This window comes from Leptonychotes weddellii, chromosome 9, assembly GCF_054177405.1.
Source record: "Leptonychotes weddellii isolate Sample4059 chromosome 9, ASM5417740v2, whole genome shotgun sequence".
Classification (NCBI taxonomy): domain Eukaryota; kingdom Metazoa; phylum Chordata; class Mammalia; order Carnivora; family Phocidae; genus Leptonychotes; species Leptonychotes weddellii.
This window is the reverse complement of record NC_138377.1, coordinates 73,047,007-73,065,238: the sequence shown is the minus strand read 5'-3', so window position 1 is coordinate 73,065,238 and position 18,232 is coordinate 73,047,007. Positions and strand designations below refer to the sequence as shown.

The window sequence follows — 18,232 nt, the reverse complement described above, 5'->3', positions numbered from 1 at the left end:
AGAACAGTGTCGATAAAATCTTTTACTTACTCTGCATAAGGAAATAATGAATTCCTGGAATATCTACAGGCAAGTATTTACAAAGTAAGGGATAACCAAAAAAAAATTTGAGAGCACTAAAGGACAGGAAAACACAATGCAGGATATATCAGATACAAAATGTACATACTACAAAATATATATTAAAAAAACCAATTTGTCACCCCAATGTTTATAGCAGTAATGTCCACAATAGCCAACTATGGAAAGAGCCTAGATGTCCATCGACAGACGAATGGATAAAGAAGTGGTGTATACACACACACACACACACACAGGAATATTATGCAGCCATCAAAAAAAAAAAAGAAATCTTGGGGCGCCTGGGTGGCTCAGTTGGTTAAGTGGCTGCCTTCAGCTCAGGTCATGGTCCCAGGGTCCTGGGGTCGAGCCCCTCATCGGGCTCCCTGCTCAGCGGGGAGTCTGCTTCTCCCTCTCCCTCTGTGTGCTTGTTCTCTCTCTCTCTCTCTCTCTCTCAAATAAATAAATAAATCTTAAAAAAAACTCACTGGATTACAAGATAAGCAGCAGATGAAAAAAAGATAAGCAGCAGAGGAGGACAAGGTTTGGGAAATTAATTAAAACCACTAACAATTTTCTGCTGCACAATAACATAAATAAGCTTAACACTACTGAACTGAACTCTGAGGAATGGTTAAGATGATAAACTCTATGCTATGTGTTATTTATTACAATTATATATATAAAAAAGTTACACAATTCAAACCACTTTCAGGTGTTTGGCCTAGAACTGTTACCTAGGACTCTGTGAATCACATCCTCCTTAAAATTTTAATGGCCAGACTTGGCTCAATGTGGCCTCTTTCTCACACGCTTTAGATCTCATATTCTGTAAAGTGGAAAGAAACTAGTCTGTGTGAAAATAGAACAAATCTAGAAATAAAGTAACATGTGCAAACAAGATAATCTGGGCAAGTTTCTGGTTTTAAGTCTGCAAAGAAGTCAAAAATAAAAATGATGATAGTAAAAGCTCAGAAAAAGGAAATTAGGTAACATTCTTCTATATTTTATGTTTTTTTAAATTTGATTTATTTAAACCTAAAAAAACTAAAAACAAAAAACAGTTCTCCCATCCCCCCCTCCTCCCTCCAAGCAAACACCAATCTGTTCTCTGCATCTATGAGCTTGGCTTATATTTTTAGATTCCACATATAAGAGAGATTATACAGTATTTGTCTTTCTCTGATTTTATGTTAAATGCTTTAATCACTGATTTTCCCCCACATCTCCTTTTCTAACTATGAGTATTTTCTGTAACTGACTTTGTAAAAATCACCCTTCTCTCTTAAGTATTTGTCTGTCAGGCTGGAGAGATTTTTAAACAGTGCTAGAATTTAATAACCTATAGCTCCATTTCAAACATATGTGAAAACAGATTAAAGACCTAAATGTGAGAGCTTCTTAGCAACATTTTTCTAGATATGTGTCCTCACGCAAGGGAAACAAAGGCAAAAAGAAACTATTGGAATTATATCAAAATAAAAAGCTTTTACACAGGGGCACCTGGCTGGCTTAGCTGGTGGAGCATGGAACTCTTGATCTTGGGGTTGTGAGTTCAAGCCCCATGTTGGGTAAAGAGATCACTTTAAAAAATAAAATCTTAAAAAACAAATTTTTTTTTTGCACAGTGAAAAATGAAACAAAAAGACAATCTACTGACTGGGAGAAGATATTTACAAGTGATATATCCAATAGGGATTAATATCTGAAATATATAAAGAACTTATACAACTCAACACCAAAAACCCACAAATAATTCAATTAAAAATGGGCAGAGGACCTGAACAGACATTTTCCCAAAGACTTATAAATGGATGAGGTGCCTGGGTGGCTCAGTTGGTTAAGCATCCAACTCTTGATCTCAGCTCAGGTCTTGATCTCAGGGTTGTGAGTTCAAGCCCCAGGCTGGGCTCCAAGCTGGGCGTGAAGCCTACTTAAAAAAAAGAAAAATGGCCAACAGACACATGAAAAGGTGCTCAACATCACTAATCATCAGGGAATTGCAAATCAAAACCATGAGATATCACCTTACACTTGTGAGAATGGCTAAAATAAAAATTTTAAGAGGAAACAACTGTTGGCAAGGATGTGGAGAAAAGGAAAGCCTGTGCATTGTTGGTGGAAATGTAAACTTGTACAGCTACTGCAGTAAACAGTATTTTTTGAGGTTACTCAAAAAATTAAAAAAAAGAAATACCATATGATCTAGTAATGTCACCACTAGGTATTTGCCCAAAGAAAATGAAAACACTAATTTCAAAAGATATACACACCTCTATGTTTACTGCAGCATTATTTACAGTAGCCAAGCTATGGAAGCAGCCCAAGTGTCCATCCATAGATGAATAGATAAAAAAGAAGTGATCTCACACACACACACACACACACACACACACACACACAAATGGAGTATTACTCAGCCATAAAAAAAGAATGAGATCTTGCCATCTGTGATAATATGGATGACATAGAGGGTATTATGCTAAGTGAAGTAAGTCTGAGAGAGAAAGACAAAAACCCTATGATTTCACTTATATGTGGAATCTAAAAAAAACAAAAAACACAATAAACAAAAAGCAGAAACAGACTCACAAATACAGAAAACAAACTGATAGCTGGCAGAGGGGACGAAGTGGGGGAACGGATAGACTGGGTGAAAGGACGTAGGAAATACAGGCTTCCAGGTATGGAAGGAATACAGGAATAAAAGAGGATCAAAAGTACAGTATAGGCAGGTGGTTGGGTGGCTTGGTCCGTTAAGCATCTGACTCTTGATCTCAGCTCAGGCCTTGATCTCAGGGTTATGAGTTCAAGCCCCGGGTTGGGCTGCACGCTGGGCATGGAGCCTACCTTAAAAAAAAAAAAAAAAGTACAGCATAGGGAATATAGTCAATGGTATTCGAATAGGTTATATGGTAACAATGGTAAGAGATAATAGCTACACTTGTGGTGAGCATGGCATAATGCAGAGAAGTATAGAATCACTGTTGACACTTGAAACTAATATAACATTGTTTCAACTGTACGTCAATAAAAAAATAAATGAACATGAAAATATTCAGAATCTGAATTCTCCCCAAATTAAATATATGTAATGTTATTCCACTAAGAACATCACCATAAGTTTTTGAACTAGGCAAGTTGATTCTGAAGTTCATATGGAAAAACTACAGGGACGCCTGGGTGGCTCAGTCGGTTAAGCTTCTGCCTTTGGCTCAAGTCATGATCCCGGGGTCCTGCGATCAAGTTCCGCATCGGGCTCCCTGCTCCGCGGGAAGCCTGCTTCTCCCTCTCCCACTCCCCCCGCTTGTGTTCCCTCTCTCTTTCTCTCTCTCTCTCTCAAATGGGTAAGTAAAATCTTTAAAAATTTTTTTTAAAACATTTTTTTTTAATTTGAAAACAAAGTTATGAAAGAATTAAAAGAAAACCATGAAGACTTCATTTTTTAGTAACAATGGAGTAGGGAAATCTTTTCTAGGAAAAAAAAGGGGGGACTATAAAACAAAAAAAATAGGTCATTTTAACTATATTAGTTTTTTTAATCGCATAAATTTCGTAAGTATCAAAATGCACATGGTTAAATAGGGAAAAACATTTGCAACATATGACCCATAATGCTAATTTTTTTTTTAAACATAAAATAACTGACAAATGACTAAGAAAACAAGATAATATATGGGATGCCTGGCTGGCTCAGTTGGTGGAGCATGCTTCTCTTCATCTCAGGGTTGTGAGTTTAAGCCCCATGTTGGGCATAGAGATTACTAAAAAAAAAAAAGGAGGAGAAAAGAAAATAGACAATACATGGGGCACCTGGGTGGCTCAGTCGTTGGGCGTCTGCCTTCGGCTCAGGCCATGATCCCAGGGTCCTGGGATCGAGCCCCGCATTGGGCTCCCTGCTCAGCCGAAGCCTGTTTCTCCCTCTCCCACTCCCCCCTGCTTGTGTTCCCTCTCTCGCTGTGTCTCTCTCTGTCAAATGAATAAATAAAATCTTTAAAAAAAAAAAAGAAAATAGATAACACAGTGGGGAAAAAAAGTGTTTCATTCATCTACTGGCAAAGATGAAAAAGCCTGCTGTTTACAATGCTGGGGAAGATGTAGGAAAACAAGGACTCTCATACACTACTGGTGGGCCCAGAGACAGAAGCAGCAAGCTTTTAGGAGAGAACTTTGCAATAGGTATCAAATTATAAATTAAGAGACCCTTTGCTGACATGGAAGATAAGCCAAGATAATTAGTACTACACGTATAACTCTAGAGTAAATTGTATTTTAACCTAGTAGTGTCCAAACTTTTTTAGTATGTAAACTAATTATTAGCATTCATTCCCAAAACGTTTAGTTATCTATAAATGATATTACAAATGCTAGTAAACTGAAACCTCTGAAACCTACATTCTAACACATCCCCTAAAAGAAGTCAAAGAAACGTGAAGTTTATTCAGGTCAATAAATTCTGAATTGAATTTATTGGCAGCAAATTTGGCCTGACCTGACAAGAGGCTATTAACAGCCTTTATTTATCCCAGTCATGTGAACATTTGAACATTCAGGTTTCACTGTGTTTAATTTTGGATGCTGCCCCCCACCCCCCCCCCGAGGTGTTAGGTAAGCTATGGAATGTGTACACATGAACTTGAACACAAACACCTCTGAATTTTGAAACCGGACAGGTCTCTAGGGTTTTGGATAAAGGATTGTGGACCCGCCTACTCTTCCCCGGAAGACGGGCACACAAGTGGTAATAAGGACTTGCTGAATGACTGCACTCTGATTCATTGTTAATGGCCAGCAGTTACTTGCCTATGAGGCCTATGAAAAGTGTTCAGGCTATTCAACCTGTGCTATGAACCACAGACAGCTATTCGAATTCTTCTGCCTGCCATTTATAGTTGTTTGTTTTTGTTAATCTTCTATCTCTGTTAGAAAAGGTCACCAACTGTAAATTCTGGGATTATTGATATCCCTACGTACAGCAGCTCCTTTTTCCTGTCTTTTCGTAGCCTTACAACTAGATAGCTAAGCATGTATAAAGCAAATAAAAGTGGCTCGGGGTGGGGGGGCGCCTGGGTGGCTCAGTCGTTAAGCGTCTGCCTTCGGCTCAGGTCATGATCCCAGGGTCGTAGGATCAAGTCCCGCATCGGGCTCCCTGCTCCGCGGGAAGCCTGGTTCTCCCTCTCCCACTCCCGCTGCTTGTGTTCCCTCTCTCGCTGTCTCTCCCTCTGTCAAATAAATAAAATCTTTAGATTTTTTTTTTTTTAATTTATTTGAGAGAGAGAAAGAGATAGAGAGCATGAGAGGAGGGAGGTTCAGAGAGAGAAGCAGACTCCCTGCCGAGCAGGGAGCCCGATGCAGAACTCGATCCTGGGACTCCAGGATCATGACCTGAGCCGAAGGCAGTCGCTTAACCAACTGAGCCATCCAGGCACCCTAAATAAAATCTTTAAAAAAAAAAAAAAAAAAGTGGCTCTGGGGGCACCCGGGTAGCTCAGTCGGTTAAGTGTCCGCCTTCGGCTCAGGTCATAATCCTGGGGTTCTGGGATGGAGCCTCAATTTGGGCTCTCTGCTCAGCAAGGAGCCTGCTTCTCCCTCCCCCTGACTGACACTCCCCCTGCTTATACTCTCTCTCTGTCAAATAAATAAATAAATAAATAAATAAATATTTTTTCAAAAGAGTGGCTCTGAAGGAGGTCTTACAAACTTTGCCTTGAGTCCATGGGTACACTTTGTGACTCCCATTTTGGCTGCTTAATGGGCCTACTTACTGGTTCTCGATGTTTAGAAAGACAAGTTACCACATCACCAAAAAGTTATATTATTTTTAATATAAGGATGTATAAGAGGAGTATTTACATTTTTACTACTTCAGGTTAAAAAAAAAACTTTTGAAATTAAGCACTAGAAAAGTAAGCTTCCCGAGGGCAAGAGGTTTGATGTGTTTTGTCCTGGACTGTGTTCCTGATGCCCAGAACAATAAATATTTAATGAAGGAAGAATCACTTTGAGTGAAAGGGAGAATGTTTTTGCTCTGACAGCTGCAGAAAATCCTGTTAAGGAAATCCCGGATACAGGCAGATGCTGTGAAATGCAGGAATGACAGGGAAGGAAGAGACTACCTTTTAAATGATATTCAGAGACAATTCCTCATGGATCGGGGAGAAACCATCAGTGTCAGCTGCTTATAATGAGCCTTTACTCCCAGACAAAAGGGAAAATAATATTTTAAACCAAATGCCATTTCAAAGGTCTAAACTCAGCGCACTCCTCCATTCCCAAGACCAAGATGAATGTATTCTGTACTCTCTAAGTGCCTTAAAGGAAGTTGCTCCAGGCCTGAAAACAGTGAGGACGCCTGGGGAGTACAGTGGGGTTTACACGGTTTATAGTTCTGCACACAAGGGAGGGTGAGACTTGAAAGGAATAGTGATGGGGGGGAGGGGGGATCAGTAAGGTCTGTACAAGCGCCTCCAAGCGTCGCCCGAACAAAGTTGCAACGGATCTCTATGATGCACTGTTGTATCAAACTCAAGGGCTTTCAGCAGGGGGGGAAAAGGGCAAGACTGGAAGGAGGCAGGAATGTTACGGCCTATCAGTGGAAATGAGAAGTGTGAGGTAGGGCAGAGGAGCCGACCTGGAGAAGAGGCTGGGAGAGAATTCGGCCGAGGTGGGGGTTCTGAAGACCCCGGCGAGCGGGTGCAAGGACAAAAAGTAAGCGTGGGTGGAATCGGGAGGGACTAAAGGACTGAAGAATCGTAAAAAGGGCCGGTGGCTCCGTGTCGGCGAGGCCAGGCCGGGCCTGGCCGGGGGAAGTCGCGCAGAGGAAAGACTGGGCCGCAACACCCCAGCACCGCCCGGACCAGCCACGTTCCTACCGATTTGCACGCGTCCGGTCGCAGGTCCTGGAAGTCGGCGCCGTAGATGGCCTCCAGAGCCTGCAGCTCATGCTCCTGCCGCTGCGGGTAGCTCTCCGGCGGCTCGTCCCGGCCGCGCCCGGGAGCCCCACGGCCCCCAGCCATGGCGACGCGGTGGCCCAAGCCGGGCGGCCTTGCGGCGGCGGTGATGAGCACCCAGCGGGCTCCAGGACTGGGCTCCGCTCCGCTCTCCAGACAGGCCCGTGGGCGGGGCTCCGCGCCGGGGTTAGGTCCGTGGGTGGGAGCTGCGCGCCAGGGCGGGGCTCCGCGCCGGGGGCGTACCCGGGGGCTGGGCGCAGCGCCCAGAATTGGCTTCAGCAGCGGGAGGACCAGGTAGCGGAAGCAAGGGAAAAAGGACAGGATATGGCCTTGCTTATTTTTTGCGGGAGAACCTGAGCAAAGAAATCTGCAAGAACGTGGAAAAATAAATCAGTCAAAATGGAATGATAATGCCGGATGTTTTCACGAAATGCCTGGAACTTCTTTACTCCAGCACCATAGGGAGAGGAAACTCAAAGGGCAGTCTTTGATGGGTTTTCAACTCACTTAGGTTCTAACCTTGAACCTTCCCTCAAGACTACTAGGAGTAAAGTGACCTTTACTCCGCGTCCTCAGCTTTGTGCCCCCAAACTCATCCCTTTAAGGATGGATTCACCGGCCCTTTGTCCCTACATTCCCACCTTTAAGAATCTTCATTATCACCTTACAATTTCAACTTTAAAATATTGGGATGCCTGGGTGGCTCAGTCAGTTAAGCATCTGCCTTCGGCTCAGGTCATGCATGATACCAGGGTCCTGGGATGGAGCCCTCCATCAGGCTCCTTGCTCAGCAGGGAGCCTGCTTCTCTCTCTGCCTGCTATCTCCTGCTTGTGCTCTCTCTGACAAATAAAATATATTTTTTAAAAAAGTGCAACTGAAAGATGCCTTTCCTTCAGCCATCTTTTTGAACTACTAAGAAAGGAGAGTTGGAAGAAAGGCAGGCAGAGAGAAGGACCCCGCCCTAAGAGGAAACCACCCTTAAAAGGATTTTACACCACCCTGGAAGGAGCCCTCCACCCTTCCCCAAGTGATAGGTAGATGACAAAAACCTGATTGGGTAACAGGTGCAGGGAGGGTTAATCAGATTAAAACATCCTGCCAACAATCCCAGAAAAACCCCTAGATCTAAATGCCAAATCGGCGACCCTCTCTGGTCCCTTTCCTGTTGGGAAGCTTTGTACTATCGCTCAATAAACTTTATTGTCCCTCAATAAACTTTGCTTGGCTACCCACCACTCTTCATCTGGTCTCCCTCTTCATTCTTCAAAGCATTGTGACCAAGAACCACAGGCACTGAAAGACAAGAAATCCTGTAACACTACAGTTCCATGAAGAGAATTATGTTCCATGCCCAGTTTACTTAATGTGAATTTAGGTCTTTCTATTATAATCCTGCCTCCAAGCATATTTTTCTTTTCTTTTTTTTTTTTAATTTTATTTGCCTGAGAGTGAGAGAGACAGAGAGCATTAGCAGTGGGGAGGGATCTGAGCGGAGAGCCCAATGCAAGACTTGATCCCAGGACTCTGGGATCATGACCTGAGCTGTAGGCAGACGCTTAACGGACTGAGCCACCCAGGCACCCTCCAAGCATATTTTTCTTTTTTTTAAAAAAAAAAAGATTTTAGGGGCGCCTGGGTGGCTCAGTTGGTTGGGCGACTGCCTTCGGCTCAGGTCATGATCCTGGAGTCCCTGGATCGAGTCCCGCATCGGGCACCCTGCTCGGCAGGGAGTCTGCTTCTCCCTCTGACCCTCCCCCCTCTCATGTGCTCTCTCTCATTCTCTCTCTCAAATAAATAAATAAAATCTTTTAAAAAAAAATAAAGATTTTATTTATTTATTTGACAGAGACACAGTGAGAGAGGGAACACAAGTAGGGGGAGTGGGGGAGGGAGAAGCAGGCTTCCCGCTGAGCAGGGAGCCTGATGTGGGGCTCGATCCCAGGACTGGGGTCATGACCTGACCCGAAAGTAGACGCTTAACAACTGAGCCACCCAGGCACCCCTCCAAGCATATTTTTCCAAGTGCCATTTCCTTTATCTACCTCTCCTACCCCTATACTGTTTGCTAAATAATGATTACTTAAGTATCTTGCTGTCATCTATTCACTCAGTGCTGGCTCAGGTAACAGAGATATCTGGCCCAGATAATCTGATAACACAAATGCACTAGTTTGACCCAAGGCCTCTTCAAACTGTCTTCTCCTTCCTTCCCCTAGGAGCTGTTCTTTTTCCAGCAATCTGTATCTAGGTAAATGGTGCCACTCTGCCCACATTGGCCCAAGCCAACGAAGTGGTGTTCTGGATTCCTTTTCTCTCAACTTTCACATTCAGGTAGTCCATTTCTTCAATCTATCCACTTCACTTCATCCCATTACCACTAACTTACTTCACACCACAATCATCTCTTCCCTGGATGACCTTAACAGCTCAAAAAACAGTCACTGTCTTCATTTTTGATCCATTTGAAGCCATTTTCCTATTGCAGCCAGAATAATGTTACTAAATCACAAATAGGATCTCACTCCAATCTTTAAAATCTTTCAACTTCTCCATTGGTCTTTTATTTAAAAACTTTAGTTATAGAAAATTTGAAACATATGTCAACGTAGAAGAAATATTCTAATAAACCTTCCTATACTTGGGGCTCCTGGGTGGCTCAGTCAGTAGAGCATCTGACTCTGGATCTCGAGGTTGGTGAGTTCAAGCCCCACACTGGACGTGGAGTCTACTTAAAAAATAAACATATAAATAAATAAAAATAAATAAACCCTCCTGTACTCATTACCCAGCTTCAACAGTTATAGATATCTTGCCAGTCTTATTTCATTTCTCACCCTCCACCCCAGCTCTGTAGGAGTGAATCTCAAAGAATCTCAAACATCATTTTTTTCTATAAATACTTAAGTATGTATCTCTAATAGGTCAAAGACTTTTTACAAACATAATATGCTTACAGCTTAAAAATGTAACAATTGTTTAACATCATTTAATACCCATCTATATTCAAAATTCTCAGTTTGTCTAAATTAAAATCTGTACTGGGTGATGGACCTATAAATGACATAATCAAAACAATCAGCAAGATTTGAAGGGGGGTGGTGTCTGTGGACTAGATGACAGTATTGTATTACTGTTCATTTCCTGACTTTAATGGTTGTACTGTGGTCATTTAGAAAAATGTCCTTGTCCATAGGAAATTTCCACTGCTGTCTTAAGGGGTAATAGGAACATGCAGTTAGCTCCCAAATAATTCAGAAAATGGAGGGAGGGATTATGATTAAGTCAAATGTAGAATGTAGACTATTGGGGAATTTAGTGGAAAGATGTATGAAAGTTCTTTGGATGATTCTTGCAACTTTTATGTAAGTTTGAAGATATTTCAAAGTCAAAATTTCACAATAAAAGAAACTGACAAACTGTTTTCCAAAGTGGTTGTACCATTTTATATTCCCACCAGTTTATGAGAATTCTAGTTATTCTATATCCTTACTAGTAGTTGGTATTGTCAGTCCTTTATATATATATGTATATATATTAAGATTTTATGCATTTATTTGAGAGAGAGAGAGCACAAGCAGGGAGAGCGGGAGAAGGAGAGGCAATCTCCCCAATGAGCAGGGAGCCCGATGTGGGGCTTGATCCCAGGACCCGGGATCATGACCTGAGCTGAAGGCAGATGCTTAACCAACTGAGCCACCCATGTGACCCAGTCCTTTATATTTTATTTTATTTTATTTTTATTTATTTTTTTATTTTTTTTTTTATTTTTTTTAAAGATTTTATTTATTTATTTGAGACAGAGAGAATGAGAGAGACAGACAGCACATGAGAAGGGGGACGGTCAGAGGGAGAAGCAGGCTCCCCACCGAGCAGGGAGCCCGATGCGGGACTCGATCCCGGGACTCCAGGATCATGACCTGAGCCGAAGGCAGTCGCTCAACCAACTGAGCCACCCAGGCGCCCCTTTATTTTTATTTTTTTAAAGATTTTATTTATTCATTTATTTGAGAGTGAGAGAGAGCACATGAGAGGGGGGAAGGTCACAGGGAGAAGCAGACTCCCCGCCGAGCAGGGAGCCCGATGTGGGACTTGATCCCAGGACTCCAGGATCATGACCTGAGCCGAAGGCAGTCGCTTAACCAACTGAGCCACCCAGGCGCCCTATTGTATGTCAATTATAACTTAATAAGCTGTTAGAAGACAAAAGTTGTTTTGTTTGGTTTTACAGTGGCTTTTTTCAGATAAAAACAAAGTCCACACATTGCATTTGGTTGCTCTATGTCAAATAAAGGGTCAGCTCAGCAGGCTTGGGATGTACAAACTGTACCTTTCAAAGGAAAGACTGGCCCTTAAGTGGCCCCTGGGAGATAACTTCCGAGCATTCGGAGCATCCAGACTGATCAGTGGGGCTAAGAACATTTCAGGATACCCCAAGATTTTCTTATTCTCCAACTCCTCTCTAAACCCTTAGATCAAATCCCCAAGGAAGAGTCTCTACTCCCCCATGTACTCCCTGCTTCCCCAAAGTATATCTCCTGATCTTACTGTTTACCTTCAACTTACCAAGGAAAAACTCCCAGATTGGCTGTTGTACTCCAAATCTTAAAAACCACAATCCCCTTTCCCTTCATTCCTGAAGATTATTTTCCCTGGATGGAGAGTTCTGGGTCAACAGTTCTTTTCCTTCAATACTTGAAAACTGTTTTGCCACTTCCTTCTGGCCCACATGGTTTCAATGGAAATCTATTGTTTTTACCCTACAGGTAATGTGGTATTTCTCTTTGGCTACTTTCAGGAATTTTTTTTTTTTTTTTTAGTGTCTGGAAATTCGACTAGGACTATGATTTGTCTTGTGTGGATTTCACTGGATTTATCCTATTAAGAAGTCACTAAACTTCTCAAATCTCTAGATTTTTGCCAAATACAGGAATTTTTCAGCCATTACTTCTTTGAATACATTTTCTGCTCTGCCTTCTTTCTCCTCTCCATCCAGGAGATAAAGGCATTGATGTGTTCTTGCTGCTTTGTGGCCTGGCAGCCAGAAGCAGGAGAGGTAATAGAGCTCCTGCTGCTGAAGAAAGTATGAAATAAAAAATACTTAATGGCTTTTGCAGCACATAGTGGGTATTTGTGTGTATTTACACATTTACATACCCAAATGAATCTTATCCTTTAAATTCTGGAATAAGTTTTAACAAGATAAATTCTGGAATAAGTTTATATTTTTATTCCAAAGTTGTGCCATTAATTCCAAGTCAAGACTATGAGTAATAGTGGGGCGCCTGGGTGGCTCAGTCGTTAAGCGTCTGCCTTTGGCTCAGGTCATGATCTCAGGGTCCTGGGATCAAGCCCCGCATCAGGCTCCCTGCTCGGTGGGAAGTCTGCTTCTCCCTCTCCCACTCCCCCTGCTTGTGTTCCCTCTCTCGCTGTGCCTCTCTCTGTCAAATAAATAAATAAAATCTTTAAAAAAAAAAAAGACTATGAGTAATAGTATCTTATAATCATAGCTCATCTTTTAGCAAAGAAGATATTACTATCTTGATCACTTAATTCATCAGAATTTGTCCTAAGTAACTTTTGACTCTTTCAAAAAAAAAAAATCAAATTTATTTTTAAAGGACATATTTGTTATGATCAGGGATATAGAAAAGAATGTATCAGCTTCTGAAGTCACAAAAAAATGTTGGAGTCACAAAAAGATGTTGAGAAATCATGATATTCTTCAACAACTAAATAACTTCCCAAAGTGATTCCTTTAAAGGTGATAATACTTGTGGTATTTTAATTCTGGCATATTTGCTATTAAAAAACTAGTCATGTTTTATGACCACTGTGTTTATGTGCTCATATGTTAAGACTATTGAGGCTACCTGGGGGAGGGGAGTATTAAACCTTGCACTTCCTAAATATTCTTTTTTTTTTTTTAAGATTTTTTTTTTTTAATTTATTTGACAGACACAACAAGAGAGGGAACACAAGCAGGGGGAGTTGGGGAGGGAGAAGCAGGCTTCCCGCAGAGCAGGGAGCTGGATGCAGGGCTAGATCCCAGGACCCTGGGATCATGACCTGAGCTGAAGGCAGATGCTTAATGACTGAGCCACTCAGGCACCCCAACACCTCCTAAATATTCTTGATGAATTTAATAGCAATTCATAGGTGCAAGGACTATTACAAATTGGGGAAATGAATTAGGAGATATATTCATAGAGTCATATCATTTCCCAATCCACATATTGAGATAATTTGGAATACATGAGAAGGCTGTGTTAGTATCTTTTTTATTTTAAAGGTTTTTTTTTATTTATTCATTCGAGACACAGAGATACAGAGAGAGAGAGAGAATATGAGCAGGGAGAGAAGCAGAGGGAGGGGGAGAAGCAGGCCCCCCGCTGAGCAGGGAGCCTGATGTGGGGCTCGATCCCAGGACCCTGGGATCATGACCTGAGCCGAAGGCAGATGCTCAACCAACTGAGCCACCCAGGCGCCCCGAGTGTTAGTATCTTTTAAACAGATTATTGCTTTGATGGTAATTTAGCATAGTAAAAACTAAGAACTACAAGGTAAACATATTGAGCCCAGTAATGTAAAGGCTAAATAATGGATTTCTAAATCTTCAAGTAAAATTTTCCAGAAGCCATATTGTCCTTTGCTAATTGCAAATTAAGTAGTTTTTTTTTTGTTTTTTTTTTTTTGCAAATTAAGTAGTTCTTACACACTTTTTGAAATACAAGGCTTGTTAGGCAGTATTTTATTTAAATATATAGAGAATTCTTTGTTGAAAGATGAAACTTTTTCCCCCTTTGATATTTGTTTTCTTTAAGTTTAAATAAACAGAAATGGATCTTATACAGTTACCTTTTTTTTTTTTAAGATTTTATTTATTTGACAGAGAGAGACATAGTGAAATAGGGAACACAAGCAGGGGGAGTGGGAGAGGGGGAGAAGCAGGCTTCCCCTGATGCGGGGCTCAATCCCAGGACCCTGGGACCATGACTTGAGCCGAAGGTAGACGCTTAATGACTGAGCCACCCAGGCACCCCTAGAGGTTTTCATTATTTTGATATTATATTGTCCTCAAAATAACCCTACAAAATAGGCATTTTTTTTTTTTTTAAGTAAATCTCTATACCCAGTGTTGGGCTTGAACTTAAGACCTGGAGATTAAGCCAGCCAGATGCCCCCCCCCAAATAGGCATTTTTATCCCTATTTGGTAGAGGAGGAAACTAAACTTAGAGAGGTCATGTAACTGCCCAGTGTCACAAATGGAATTGGTGGAGCAGGCATTCAAACCCAGGTACAACTGATTCCAACATTCATGCTGTCCCCTTTGTCCCCACTATACTAGAATCTTTTATCTTGAGGGAGTTGGTAGGTTTGCCAATGTAAAGAGCCAATCTGGTTTCTGGGAAAAAAAGAAATAGGTTATCACTTATACTAAGCTTTAGTACGTTCCAAAAAAGCCATTTAAATTTATCAGAGGCCAATATGTTTTTGGACATGAAAAAGACCAATAGTTCTTTTTTTTTTTTTTAAGATTTTTTTTTTTTTTTTATTTGAGAGAGAGAATGAGATAGAGAGAGCATGAGAGGGGGGAGGGTCAGAGGGAGAAGCAGACTCCCCCCCCCCCCCGAGCAGGGAGCCCGATGCGGGACTCGATCCCGGGACTCCAGGATCATGACCTGAGCCGAAGGCAGTCGCTCAACCAACCGAGCCACCCAGGTGCCCCAAGACCAATAGTTCTATTCAAAGATACCCAGAGGTTTTATTATCAGCCACTATTTTTATTTTACAAGGATCTAGGATATCCTATTGCCACTACCAATATACACAAAGATTTTTAAAGTTCCTGACTCAATACCTTCCATTCCCTAGAAATAAAGTCAAGTGTGTGTGTGTGTGTGTGTGTGTGTGTGTGTGTGTGAGAGATATGGGACACTTCACGAATGTGCATGTCATCCTTGTGCAGGGGCCATGCTAATCTCTGTATCGTTCCAATTCTAGTATATGTGCTGCCGAAACAAGCACAAGTCTGTGCTTTCTTAAATATGAAGGCCCCAGTTTTCATAATTATATCTGGCAGGATTGTCTGGTTTATGCTGTGATAATGAGTAGCTCCAAAAATCTTGGTTGTTTAGTAAAATCAAGGTTTATTTCTTGCTCATACAAAATTTGTGGCGGGTCTGGGTGGCTCACCAGGACTTCCTTCCTCCTACCCCAATCCACTATGGTGACTCAGAAACATAGTCTACTTCTGAGTCCACGTTTTAGCTCTTCCAGTTCAACCCAAGGCGCCTTCCACTATTACAGTGATCGAGCAGCAGAGAGACTTGAGAATCGCAAACAGCTTTACACTGCCACAGCCCAGAAATAATTTGTCACTTTTGCCCACATATTGTTAGTCATAATCATCACATGACCCTGCCCACTTGCAAGGGCATCTGAGAAAAAGTCTTCTGTGTATCTGGCAGAAGAGAACAACATATTGTTGAACGCTAATAATAGCTACATAATAAATCGCATTATCTGTGTCTTATATAGGCATAGAAATAGCCATTTGGAAATAGAACCACTTGTTCCAGATAGGTAACTGGGGTCATGAGGACCCATCTTCCCTCAACATGCTTCTTGGGCTTACCAATGCAAAATACTCCCATTTCTCCAGCTTTTGTGTTCTCTTCACCTTTAGTGAGAGGCCACACAGGAGCATGTGAGGGTGTGGTGTAGGGGACAGGAAGGAGGAGGAGGAGGCCCTCAATGAAGAAAGGAAAGAAGGAAGGGAGAAATAAAACCCAGAGGCTCCTCTTCACTCCGCCCACCTTGGGTTTTGCAATTATCCTAAATCCTATTCCATTTCTTCTTCCCCCTACCCAAGCCCACTCCTGCTCTTTTTTTTTTTTTAAGATTTTATTTATTTATATGACAGAGACACAGGGAGAGAGGGAACACAAGCAGGGGGAGTGGGAGAGGGAGAAGCAGGCCTCCCGCTGAGCAGGGAACCCAACACGGGGCTCGATCCCAGGACCCTGGGATCATGACCTGAGTGGAAGGCAGACACATAACCCCCTGAGCCACCCAGGCACCCCCCTCCTGCTCTTTAATAAATGCCCAAGAAAGCCAGAATCTGGGACTTCTTTTGAACATAGATGAATCCTATTATATTCTATAAATATTGAAAGACTTGATATTAGCACCTATATGGAAATTTTGCCTGTCACTACACCACAGTAGTATAAGAGGAAAACACAGAGAAGATAATAGTTTTGTTTTGTTTTTAAAGATTTTATTTATTTATTTGACACAGAGAGAGAGAGAGAGCACAAGCAGTGGGAGGGAGAAGCAGGCTCCCCACTGAGCAGGGAGCCAGATGCGGGACTCGATCCCAGGATCCTGGGCCACGACACAAGCCAAAAGCAGATGCCCAACCATCTGAGCCACCCAGGTACCTGATAATAGGGTTTTTTAAAATTACCTATTACCTTTTTGTTTTAGTCAGACTTTAACTAATTGGATGAAACCTGCCCATAGTAAGGAAGGGAATCTTCTTTTCTCGGCCTGCAGATTCAAATGTTAATCTCATCCAGAAATACCTTCATAGAAAAACCAGAACAGTGTGTGGCCAAATATCTGTGCAACCCAAGTGGCTTAGTCAAGTTGACACACAAAATTAACCATCATATCTATTTTCCCATGGATACAATAAGGAAAATCCCTAAGCAAATGCCAGTAGGTATACGATTAAGAGAGGTGATTGGAGAAAGCTATGAGAATCTGTTCTATTCCATGCTACTATATTCCTGCCTTCCCAGCACACAGGCATTAACCTTTGTTAAATGAGTGAATTACTAGCATAAGAAGAGTAGCTCTTGGGGCACCTGGGTGGCTCAGTCGTTAAGCGTTTGCCTTCCGCTCAGGTCATGATCCCAGGGTCCTGGGATCAAGCCCCACATCGGGCTCCCTGCTCAGTGGGAAGCCTGCTTTTCCCTCCCCTACTCGCCCTGCTTGTGTTCCCTCTCTCGCTGTGTCTCTCTCTCTGTCAAATAAATAAATAAAATCTTAAAAAAAAAAAAAAAAAGAAGAAGAGTAGCTCTTTTAAATGCTGTGGAGAGTGAAGAAGGCAGACCTGAAAGACTAAGTAGGACCTCCCCGGGAGTCCTTAATCTCCAGAGAACCTCACTCCCTTTTTTTGTTCCCACTCTGCCTTGAGAACCCTATCATCATGTTTATTATTTCAATAAGAAAATGGTCCTTGAGTGCTAAAAAATGATTTAAAAACTTTGGGAACACAGGTGTTTTTAAAATTGGGAGAATGCCTTCTTATATTATTCATTACGGGAGAGGAATGTTACTTGTAAAAGCATTTTCTAAGAGCCAGAGGTTGCTTATTTTCTACTCCATTTCCCATTGAGACAAGGAAACAGAAGGACCCCGTAAAAGACTGCTTTTTTTTTTTTGCTACCTCTACTCTTTTTATTTTTTTAAAGATGTTATTTATTTATTTGAGAGAGAGAGAGAGAGAAAGAAAGCAGGAACAATGGGGAGAGGGAGAAGCAGGCTTTCTGCTGAGCAGGGAACCCAACATGGGGCTCCATCCCAGGACCCTAGGATCATGATCCAAGCCGAATGCAGATGCTCAACTGACAGAGCCACCCAGGCACCCCTCCCTTTTTTTTTTTTTTTAGAATTATTTATTTAAGAGAGAGAGGGAAAGAGAGCATGCATGAGCAGGGTTGGGGTGGGGGTGGGCAGGCAAAGAGAGAGGGAGAGAAAACCCTAAGCAGACTCACATGATGCTGTGATCACAACCTGAGCTGACACCACGAGTCAGACGCCCAACAGACTGCACCACCCAGGTGCCCCTCCTGCCTCTATTCTCGCTAGGACCTGCACCCCGCCTCACACATGCCTTACTGTACTTCCTCCTTGTAAAGGTCAAGGAGTTAATGATTACTTTGGAGACTTCCAGCACAATAGAAAGCATCTAAGGTGACTGGGTGAGGTCATCATGAAAGTTTTCCAAGACCACTGTCTCCTTACACCTTGATGCCAAGACCCCTAGCTCCAGGGCATAAGTGACTTATGGAGGACGCTTGAGCACTCCTCCTGGTTTTGCCCAGGGCCTGGTATGGCTGGGAGGATACATACAGCAGACCACCATCCTTAATTAAACAACAACAACAACAAAAAAAAAGACCCCGATCAAAGACAAGACTCTCTCTCTTT

The 18,232-nt window shown here is 42.2% G+C and overlaps 1 protein-coding gene and 1 non-coding gene across 2 annotated transcripts in view; both read right to left on the bottom strand.

Moving 5' to 3' along the window:
- Window positions 1-7,188, bottom strand: part of EIF2AK4 (eukaryotic translation initiation factor 2 alpha kinase 4) — an 87,982-nt gene extending 80,794 nt beyond the window's left edge. The window contains exon 1 of the mRNA XM_081831847.1: window positions 6,933-7,188. Within this exon, the coding sequence (XP_081687973.1) occupies window positions 6,933-7,076 (144 nt within the window). The 5' untranslated portion in view covers window positions 7,077-7,188. The remainder of the gene's footprint in view (window positions 1-6,932) is intronic.
- Window positions 7,189-14,933: 7,745 nt separating this feature from the next.
- Window positions 14,934-15,037, bottom strand: LOC115943867 (U6 spliceosomal RNA). The gene has a single exon (XR_004078448.1). It is a non-coding gene; the product is annotated as a U6 spliceosomal RNA (small nuclear RNA).
- Between the last annotated feature and the right edge of the window lie 3,195 nt (window positions 15,038-18,232).